At 30.8% G+C, this 11,887-nt stretch overlaps 1 protein-coding gene across 1 annotated transcript; it reads left to right on the top strand.

Moving 5' to 3' along the window:
* The first annotated feature begins 5,375 nt into the window (after nt 1-5,375).
* On the top strand, nt 5,376-11,241 carry LOC123200893 (probable LRR receptor-like serine/threonine-protein kinase At3g47570). Its single transcript, XM_044616273.1, has 5 exons — nt 5,376-6,282; nt 6,501-6,540; nt 7,919-8,131; nt 8,718-10,732; nt 10,805-11,241. The coding sequence occupies exons 1-5, from the start codon at nt 5,376-5,378 to the stop codon at nt 11,155-11,157; spliced, it is 3,528 nt and encodes a 1,175-aa protein (XP_044472208.1). The 3' UTR covers nt 11,158-11,241.
* The last annotated feature ends 646 nt before the right edge of the window (nt 11,242-11,887 follow it).

The following is an 11,887-nucleotide window of genomic DNA, read 5'->3' as shown; positions in this document are numbered from 1 at the left end:
TTGTATAGAGTTGGCATCTCATGAACTTTGTATGATTTACATATACTTGTTAAATGAGTAATATAGAAATTTCAGTTTATAATTTTTTTTTATCATTCTTGGTTCTAAATGTAGAAGAGTTTGTGCTAATAAAATTTGAAGTCAAGGACTCATGATGAATAAAATAAAATTTATGTGAATGATTTGTATTCTAATATTGTTCATTGTATTATCAGTATAAACAAACATATTAAAATGTAGTGGTAATTTTGAAAATGTTTAATAGATGACATTCATATTAATTAATAAAATAATTGTATAATATTATGAAGTATTAATTCTTCATCATTTATTTAATTATAGTGGCTTAGATTGAAGCTAGTCAGTTGAACTAGTCGAACCATAAACCACTGAGACAACTAGTTCGACTATCAGGCTGATTTTAAATTGTTGTTTTTATTAACAGAGTTATTATTTGGGTGGGTAAATGTTATTAATACAACTAAGAGTGGAAAAACATCTTTGCACCAAACCTTGGGTCAGCTTAGTTTATTTGGGCCTCCTTGGCTCTTTTTCTTTCTCTATACAACCTACTTACCAAAAAAAAATTGAAGGAGAAAATTGACGAAGAAAAAGCTGAAGATGGAGGGTTTGGACTTGCAAGATAATTTATTTTTTATTTTCTTATTAGTGAAGTAAACAAAAGAAACTTAATAAATAATAATAACTTAATTAGTTTCTTTAAGTCATAGATGACAGTTACGAAAATGACCCAAACTTAGCATAGTAGCTCACAATCGGAAACAACCACATTAAGATTGAAGACCACGACAATTGACTAAACGTATACTAGGCCTAAGGAGGATAGTCTAATCACATATCATATTTGGGCAATTAGAATTGTATATCACGCATTTTATAATTAAGGTAAAATCTGAATTAAATTTATTCAAATTTGAAACCTAGTTTGACTCAAACAAGTTCAAATTAAAAGAACTCAAGCTTGAGCTCAGCCTCGAAAGTTATTTTCAAGGTTGAACTTGAGTTTGAGGGAAAATTGGTTCACCAAGTTCACGTGTCTAAAAAAATTTGAATGAATCGACTTAAATAATATCGTTTCGAGTATTATATATTAAAATAATATCGTTTTAGTCATTTTTTCAAATTACAATACCGAGTTTATGTTGGCTAAAAAAATATATAAATGTTTGAAAATGAAGTAATGGTGTTTTGGTTCAGTTCAGTTCGCATCCATCTTTAGTTTTTTTATATACTTAGCAGACCAATAACAACAGTTTTGTAAATTTTTTTAGTGAGAAAATTAAAAATTAGTTGTTAAAAGTATATATTTATTTAGTTTTAACAATTGCACATATAATTAGTCATTAAAGTTATAAAATTAGTAGTTATAATGACGGAATATTTATCCCCTCATTAATTTTTCCTTACTAAAAACGTTTTTTTTTTTATAGTATTTGTAATAATTCAAATATTTTAAAGGTAATTCAATATTTAAGAGTTTAAAAGTTATATAGGGAAAGAGAAAAGCTGGAGAGAGAACAAATAAAAAATATATTTATTCTCATCCTTGATTGAGGGGATTTTAGTCGTTTTTATCTCTAACCCATGTTCTATCGAGGAAAGGCATGCTAATGACTTGTTTAATGGGCTAAACTGTCATCCATATTGATATATCAAGTTGACAAATTTCTTTTTTTTTACAAAACATTCATGTCATGTTCGGTTTATGGAAGGCCAACCCAAATACGACCTTATTCACAAAAAGGTTGCTCCGAACAATATTCAATTAGAATTCATGTAAAAAATACTCAACAAGTATGTGAAGGGTAAAAAAATATAAAAATGTCTAAAAATGAAGTAAGGGGTTTTCCAGTTTAATTCAATTCGTATCAATCTCTAGTTTTTTTATATACTTATAAGACCAATGACAATGGGTTCGTAAGTTTTTTAGTAAGAAAATTAAAAATTTGTCGTTAAAAGTATAATTTATTTAGTTTTAATGAGCGTACATATAATTAGTTATTAAAGTTATAAAATTAGTAGTTATAATGATGAGATATTTATCCCCTCGTTAATTTTTTCTCAATAAAGACATTTTTTTTATAGTATTTATAATAATTCAAATATTTTAAGGATAATTCAATATTTAAGGGTTTATAAGATATATAGAGAATGAGGGAATATATCAAAAATATATCTATCCTCACCTTTGATTGAGGGGATTTTAGTTGTCTCTGTCTGTAACCCATGTCCCTATCGGCATGGGGCAGGCCAATGACCTAGTTTGTTGGGTTGAACTGCCATCCATTTTGATATATCAATTTGCCAATTTTTTTTTTTAAACATTCATGTCATGTTTGGTTTATGAAACTCCAAACTAAATACGAACACAACTTAATTAGACTTCGTGTAAAAAATACTCAATAAATATGTGTCATATCAGGTTAATGGATTGTATAAAAAATCGTCAACTTTTCGTTCAACCAAATTTAGGATAAAAGACATAAATTTATTTTCTTTATAGTTCCATAAATTTATCATATTTTTTATTCTTTTGATATTACATAGTTTCTAAATTTGATGAATCCCCTTACAAAGGCTAAACCGTAAGAGAGTGGGGCAAAATTTTTCTTATTTAGAAAAAAAAAAGGAAAAAGCTTAAATAGGTAAAGTTTGCAATAATAAGTTGCTCAAAATTTTCTCATATGGGAACGCAAAATCCAAATTAATTAGTCATCACACGCTTTTGTTGTGAAAGAAGAAACAAAAGCAAGAAAAATAAAATATATAAAGTCAGTTTGAATAAGAATAGTTCAGTCTCTTTATTTTATTGGAAAATTTAAAGGCTACTTTTTGAAATTCAGCCCTAATCACGCAAAAGATTCAGATTAATAAAGCTTTATGAAGAATAATAATAATATATAGTACAACAAGTCATTTCACTGCCGTCGCAACAGTACTTCTTTAATTTTACCCAATGAATTTCATTCAATTTCTGGTTAATTTATTAGCGTTTTTATTTTTGCCATAGGACTATTTCCTATTCAAATTTTAATACAAAGGTAAATATATAACAATTGAGTTTTAAAAACTTAAATATCTATTTAAAAACTAATTTTCATTAAAATTTTCACTTAAGATAAATGATAAAGTCTTCATTTTAATAATTATATTAAAAATATATATAATTCATTTATTTTTTTCTTAGGTTTTAAAAACTAACAATTTCACTTTTGTTTAAAATTTTTTAACTTTGAACAGTCACATTTCTCCCCTCCCCCAAAACCTAGGGTTTCCTTCTTTTTCTCATTTCAGTTGCCCCCAAACTTTTAATAACTTCATTTAACCCCCTCTTCAACTTCAAATCCCTTTGTTGATCGAGTCGATGTCGACCTTTGCTATAGTCCAACAACGACACGATGCGATGTCCAAGAGATGGGTGGAGATTCTTCGCCTCAAGTTCGTCTCTTTGTCGGACGAAGAGATCTGTTGACTACAACACCAATTTTATGTTAGCTAAAACAATATATAAATGTTTGAAAATAAATTAAGGGGTGTTCTAGTTTCGTTCCATTTGCATCCATCCCTAGTTTTTTATATTCCTATAAGACCAATAACAATGAGTTTGTAAGTATTTTTAGTAAGAAAATTAAAAATCGGTCATTAAAAGTATAATTTTTTTTTTTGTTTTAATGAGTGTACATATAATTAGTAATTAAAATTATAAAATTAGTAGTTATAATAATGAGATACTTATCTCCTTGTAAATTTTTTCTCACTTAAGATGTTTTTTTTTTTGTAGTTTTCGTAAGAATAATTTAATATTTAAGAGTTTAAAAGATATATAGAGAATAAGATAAGTTGGGGTGGGAATAGATAAAAAATAAATCTATTCTCACCCCCGATTGAGGGGATTTTAATTGTCCCCATCTCTAACCTAGGTTCCCGTCAACATGGGGCATGCCAATGACTTAGTTTGGTGGGTTGAACTTTCATCCATATTGATATATCAATTTGTCAATTTTTTTTTTTCCACAAAACATTCAAGTCATGTTCAGTTTATGAAAGGCCAATCCAAACACAATCTCATTCACAAAAAAGTTGATTTGAATGCAACTCAATTAGAATTCGTGTAAAAAATACTCAAAAAGTACATGTCATGTTATGTTAATAGATCATATCAAAAATCATCAGCTTTACGTGCAATCAAATATAGAATAAAAGACATAAATTTCTTTTCTTTATAGTTCCATAAATTTATTATATTTTTTATTCTTTTGATATTACATGGTTTCTAAATTAGATGAATTCCCTTACAAAGACTAAACTGTGAGAGAGTGGAGCAAACTTTTTCTTATTTAAAAAAAAAAAAGAAAAAGCTCAAATAGGTAAAAGTTTGCAATAATAAGTGGCTCAAAATTTTCTCATATGAGAACACAAAATCCAAATTAATTAGTCATCACATGCTTTTGTTATGAAAGAAGAACCAAAAGCAAGAAAAATAAAATATATAAAGTCACTTTGAATAAGAATAGTTAAGTCTCTTTGTTTTATTGGAAAATTCAAAGGCTATTTTTTGAAATTCAGCCCTAATCACGCAAAAGATTCAGATTAATAAAGTATTATGAAGAATAATAATAATATATAGTACAACAAGCCATTTCACTGTCTTCGCAACAGTATTTCTTGAATTTTACCCAGTAAATTTCATTCAATTTCTAGGTAATGTATTAGCTTCTTAAAAAAATATAATACATTTCCATTTATAATCTGAAATTTTATTATTTTACTTAAATAGAATTTGGATTATATTATGTATGCTCATCTTAAGTACGTCATCTTACTAATCAAAGTATATACATATGGGATTATATGGATTCAACTTGAACTTAAATTAGAGTCAACACAAATTCAGTTTGAATCCAAAATGACCAATTCGATATTAACCTTAGCTTGTTCAAATTGCTAAAGAAGAAACATCATCATTGAAAAAGAATAAGAGTTGTCAAAGAAAAAGAAGAATTGTTGAGAAGAAGAAAAATTGTTAACGAGCTAGTTTTAATTATAGTTTAAATTTTTTAAAATTATTTATTTTAAAATATATATTATTTAATAAAATTAATTAGATTATAGTTTTTTACAATATAATATAAATATATAAAGTAAATATGAAATATCTATATAAAATATACCTATAAAGAAAATAATAAAATAAATATAAAAACGAGAAATCGCTTACTTACAAATTTTGTCAAATATATATATATATATATGATTTGGTTCTATTTGAAAATTACCTAAATTGTAATCCAAAATTGCTGAATTATCTTCGTTATAAGTTCTTGTTCCACTTCATACTCTTACTTCACAATTAAATGGGAAATATCTTGGGCGTCTATTTGTTTTTGCATTACTGTTTCATAGCTACCTTGGCTATGACTGCCAAAAATTTAACAACCGATCAATCTACTCTTCTTCAATTCAAAGCACATATCACTTCCGATCCTTACAGTGTACTGGCATATAACTGGTCCATTTCTAATCCAATTTGCAGCTGGGTTGGTATTTCCTGTGGTGCTCGCCATGAAAGAGTCACAGCCTTGAACCTTTCACTCATGGATCTCGGTGGCACCATCTCTCCACACTTGGGCAATCTCTCATTCCTGGTGAAACTTGATCTTAGTTACAACAATTTCCACGGCCATCTGCCAAATGAACTGGGACAATTACGCCGACTTAGAATCTTTTCTGTCGCTAACAATAGAATAAGTGGAGGTATTCCAGGATTTATTGGTCTCTTATCCAAACTCCAAATCCTGAAACTTCAATATAATAATTTCTCAGGTACCATCCCAGATGTTCTCTTTAATGTAACTACGCTAGAGGCCTTGTGGGCACGCAACAATAATATCGAAGGAAGCATTTCACCAGAGATTGCGAAGCTCACCAGGCTGAAAATTTTCTTTATGGGATATAACTTGCTCTCGGGCTCCATACCTTGGAGTAGCATCTACAACAGTTCGTCGCTGCAAGAGCTTCGTTTAACCGGCAATTTGTTGTCTTGCAGTCTGCCGGATGGTCTCTGTAATCGTCTTCCAAAACTTGAATGGCTAACTCTATCTTTGAATGGATTTTCTGGCCAGATTCCAGGAAGTTTAGGCAACTGCAGTGAGGCTAATGTTTATTCAGTGTCGTACAATAAATTCACTGGGCTCATACCACGAAATATTGGAAATTCGAGTAAGATTACAATTTTGACTCTTGAGGAGAACAACTTAGAAGGTATGATTGCACCAGATTTTTTTTAGCATAATTTACTTTTAGCTGGCATGTGTATTCATGGTCAATAAAACTGTATAGATAGTATTTATTATGTGATTAGATATGATCTCATCCGGGCATAATTTGGCTGTCAATAAGGCTATAAAATGTAATCCCCATGTTCCTTTTATTTAATCTCTAATAACCGTATGTTTTGGCAAATTTTTGTCCTCTAGCAGGTGACATTCCACAAGGTATTGGCAAGTTGAAGAATCTACGGTATTTAACTCTTGGTTTCAATCATTTAGCTGGTATAATTCCTTCCAAAATTCAATATATTTTTAGAAATAAAACTATACATATTTTTGAGTGTACAGTTAGGTGTAGAAATTATATGTCATCATGTGATTAAGTGATTTTAAATCAAAGATAAAGTAATACCTCATTATATGATAACACATTATTTGTATACCTAATTATGTATTCAAAAGTATATACACATAATATTGCTCTTCATTTAGATTGACCATATCAAGTTCCATTCTTTCTTTATACATCAATGATAAATTAATTGAGTTAATTAATCTAAAAAAAATAGATTTATAATAAGGAGCAATACTATGCATACATACTTTTGGTATACATATAATTCAGAGTATGTTGGTGCTTAAATTCAATTGGATCGATGAAAGGGCTTTCTCATCCATATCACCCCATTCGATCATCACCGTCTATAATTTGAGGTTGCTTTACTTTCACACGCAGTCTCTTCTTGGTACTTACCTTGGTCAAGACTATCATCATTTTGACTTGCTAGATGGCAAAACTTGTACCATCAAACATTACAATTTCAGCCTTAAGGATTAATGCTGAAGTAGACAACATTAGATCCAATGCTTTGGTATCACTTCTTATGCGAAACCCAAAAATCAAATATTTAATGCAACATGAAACAATTAATGCAAGAGCAAAAGAGCATAAGAATTTATGTGGAAAACCTAAAACGTGAAAGAAAAAAAAAGACAGGTAGAGAATAGAGAAGTCACAAACATTGAAGTTTTATATAAGGAGAACAAGAGACATAAAAAAAAATTCTTTCTAATATTAAGTGTAGAAAACTTAAAGCCATAGCCTTTTCCTTAGCCTCCAAAAATCTAGGTAAAACCCACGAACATAATGAATTTATACCCCCAATGAAATGACCTCTTCATTTGATGGAATGCCTGTTATACTACTTTAAGTCCTAGTGGTTCAGAAGGGAACGATACAATTCCTTTGGTCGTTCAATATTCTGCTATGATTCGGAGTTTCAAGTGTAATGCCTGTGCTTCAAATAAGAACAAGTGTTATTATACTAGAACGCCCAATCTATTCCCAATACACTTATTGTAGAATTTGGGTCACTACATCCAACCACTAACGGGCCTAAACTTAAAACATGAGTCCCAACCCAACATTGCGAATAATTGGGAGCATTAATAGCAGAGTTACCCTCTCACACTCTTAAAACAGTCAGCAGTACAAGTTTTCGCTGTATCTCAAAAAGATGTTCAAAATTACATATCATATAGGCACCTATTAGTGGTCAAAATTTCATGATAAATTAGTGAACTAAGCTTTGTTGTAAGTCTATTTTGGTTGGATTTTCAATTTACAGTTGGTCTCTTCCCGTCAAGCATCTTAAACATTTCTTCTTTGGAGTATTTTATCTTGATAGCAGTGGCCTATTCGGCAGTCTCCCAGCTGATATCTGCAAACACATTCCATCACTTGAGAAGATTAGTCTTGAACGCAATGCGATAAGCGGCAATATTCCTAAGAATATCAAGAATTGTACTTCTCTCAATTCGTTATATCTCAGGGATAACGAGTTAACAGGTATTTACACTTCTTAAGACTTGTGATTTTAATAGAGAAATATTATACACATACACTTTTGCATATATAATTGGATATGTAGATAATATTTTATTATGTGATTATGTATTATTTCATCCTTCATTCAAAATTACTCAATCACATATAATTAATTACATACTCAAAAATGTGTAAATATAGTTTTATTGATTTTAATATTATATTGTATGTGCACACTTTGATTTGTTTGACATAAGAACCTGATTGCATAGCATGTGTATTATATTGCCTCGTCTTCATTTCGGTTTTACGCATTACTGTTTGCCTAGGAAGTATATAAACACACCTTGGGGTGAGTCTCTTTTTGTTTGAAACATTTTGATTTCTTAAACACCTTGAAACTGGTATGAAATATTTTGGAGCGTTTAAGAAATTAAAAAAAAAAAAAAGAAACTCCAGCGTTTAAAATTAAAAAAAGAAAAAGAAAAAATAACCCCCTTGGAAATTTTTATCCTGCTGGGATCACATTATCAATGTTTAAAATTTTAATATATTTACATGTTTTTATTTCTTATATTCTATTAAAAAATATGTTTCAGCGTTTCCATTTTGGCAGGTGAAATTCCAGAGGAGATAGGCAATTTGCAAAATCTACAAGAACTATATCTAGGTTTGAATAGCTTAAGTGGTGTAATACCGGCCTCGATCTTCAATATTTCAACCATAATAAATATTAGTCTATCTGTGAATAACCTTTCAGGCTATCTACCATCAACCATTGGCCAGGGGGTTCCCAACTTAAAGCATCTTTTCATAGGTTCAAATGAACTTACTGGAACAATCCCCACCTCCATTACCAATGCTTCCAAGCTCGCTAGGCTAGATCTCTCCCACAACTTATTTTCTGTGCCTGTTCCAACTACATTTGGCAACTTGAAATTCCTCAAATGGCTTAACCTTGGGTACAATAACTTCACCACTGAATCACCTACAGCAGAATGGAACTTTCTGTCTTCTTTGACAAATTGCAGGAAACTAAAGAATCTATTCTTGGAAAATAATCCACTGTATGGCGTCATACCACTTTCAATCAGCAATTTATCTGCAACTCTTGAGAGTTTTGTTGCAAGTAGTTGCAAGATCAAGGGCAACATTCCTGATGAGATGGGTAACTTGCATAGCTTGATAACTTTAGATCTTTCAGAAAATGACTTGAACGGATTTATTCCAACAACGATGGGAAATTTGTGGAATCTCCAAGCTCTGTGGCTAGATAAAAATAATTTTTTGGGATTCATTCCTCATGAGCTTTGCCAATTACACATGTTAAATTCTTTGCTATTGAATGATAATATGCTTTCTGGACCAATACCAACATGCATGGCGAATTTGACTTCTCTGAGAGAACTGCAGTTAGGCTCAAACAAATTAAATTCTAGTATACCCCCATCCTTATGGACTCTTCAGTATATCTTGCAAGTAAACTTGTCATCGAATTCATTAAGTGGTTTTTTATCTCCAAGTATACAGAGTTTGAAGGTCTTGAGAGGTCTAGATTTGTCAAAAAATCTCTTGTCAGGGAATATTCCCACCACCCTTGGGGACCTTCAATCTCTTGAAACTCTATCTTTGGCGGACAATAGATTTGAAGGTGTCATCCCCAACACATTTGGGGCATTGATAAGCTTGTTATTTTTGGATCTCTCTAACAATAGTCTTTCAGGAGAAATTCCTAAATCATTAGAGGCTCTCACCTATCTCAAGAAATTCAATGTCTTTGTAAATAATTTACAAGGGCAAATTCCTAATAAAGGTCCTTTCAAAACATTTTCTGCTCAATCCTTTTTGTTAAATCACGCATTGTGTGGTTTGCCAAGGCAAGGGGTTCCTCTTTGCAATGTTAACACCATCAAACGACCAAAAACACTGGTAATGAAATACATTTTGTCTTCAGTCCTACCAGTTTTAATGGTAGTAATTGTAACATTTGTCTTCGTAAGGTGTTATTATGGGAAAAAACATTTTTCAGTTGATCAAGTCGATTCATTACCTTTAGCAACATGGAGAAGAACATCATATCTAGAAATTCAACAAGCCACTGATGATTTTAGTGAGTGCAACTTGCTTGGTATTGGTAGCTTTGGTTCAGTATTCAAAGGGACACTTTCAGATGGAACTATTGTTGCAATAAAGGTTTTTACTTTGCAAGTAGAGAGAGTACTTAGAAGCTTTGATTCTGAATGTGAAGTATTGCGCAACATTCGTCATCGAAATCTCATAAAAGTCTTTAGTAGCTGTTGTAACATCGATTTTAAGGCCTTGATACTCGAATTCATGCCCAATGGTAGTCTTGAGAAGTGGTTGTATTCTCACGACTATTTCCTAGATATGCTACAAAGGCTGAACATAATGATAGATGTTGCATCGGCTCTTGAATATCTCCATCATGATTATTCAACACCAGTCATCCATTGTGATTTGAAGCCTCAGAATATCTTATTAGATGAAGATATGACTGCTCATGTGAGTGATTTCGACATTGCCAAGCTCTTAGATGAAGGAGATTCGAAGACACAAACCTTTACACTAGCTACTATGGGGTATATGGCACCAGGTAAAGTTTCAATTCTAAATCTCAGTTAGAATATTATTTATTTTTAATGATGAATATAATGTAAATTTGCAGAGTATGGATCAACGGGGATTGTGTCCACAAGAGGAGATGTCTACAGTTTTGGGATTTTGTTGTTGGAAACTTTCACAAGAAAAAAGCCCACAGATGAGATGTTTGCTGGAGAAATAAGCTTAAAGAACTTGGTGGAGGCATCACTGCCTGATGTAATTACTGAAGTTGTGGATGCTAATTTGTTAAGAGAAGATAATGGTTTTGCAGCGAAAGTGAATTGCTTGTCAAGCATCATGAATTTGGCTTTAAAGTGTTCCATGGAATCACCTGAACAGAGGATCAATATGAAAGATGCCTTAGCAAAACTCAAGAAGATCAAATTGCAGTTTCAGCAAGATGTAGGAGGCACCTAAATAAATGGTGTTGTGATGTATGTTATTTATGCTCTTAGTTTCTTGTTTATGATCTTTCTAGTTATGATTATCTATCTAGTTAAACTTTGAATGATGGATTTTGATCTCCTTTCAATTTCAACTTTGAATAATGGATTTTGCAGACATAGTATTACTTAAACAAGAGATACAGAAGAAGACCTTATCTTTTTGTAAACAAGCTACAAACTCGAAGAATCCAAGCCATAAATTCAAATCACAAATTTGAGTAATAAATTATAGTTTAACTCGAGCTATGAATCTAAATTATAAATTTGAATTGAACTCTAATAATGATTTGAATATCTCATAGCTAAATTTGAATCAGTTTCAAAAACTTCTTATTTGAATTTGACTTAAATTTAAACTAAACAAATTGAGCTTAGTCAAACAAAACCGAATTGGCTTATGAGACTGAATCAATTTGGTTTAAATCAACTTTAAAAAAAAAAAAATCCAAACTATAAAACCGATCCAAATATTTTTATCAAAATTAAATAATATTTAATAAAAAATAAAATTTAATACTCAAACTTTTCGAGCTGATTTCAGGAATAAATAGAAAAGTTGTCCGTTTCAACAGCTTACTACATTCCCATCTTTTTTTAACTGACATTTTCCAATCAAAATGCCTGACCTACAGAACTCTTCAAATGTTGGCTTCCTCTGCTGATGAGTCCACCGTCGAAAGTCGTTTCCTCTCCGGCACTCA

This window comes from Mangifera indica, chromosome 17 (assembly GCF_011075055.1).
Source record: "Mangifera indica cultivar Alphonso chromosome 17, CATAS_Mindica_2.1, whole genome shotgun sequence".
Classification (NCBI taxonomy): Eukaryota; Viridiplantae; Streptophyta; class Magnoliopsida; order Sapindales; family Anacardiaceae; genus Mangifera; species Mangifera indica.
Note: the sequence above shows the minus strand (reverse complement) of the source record. Positions and strands in the feature narration are given on the sequence as shown.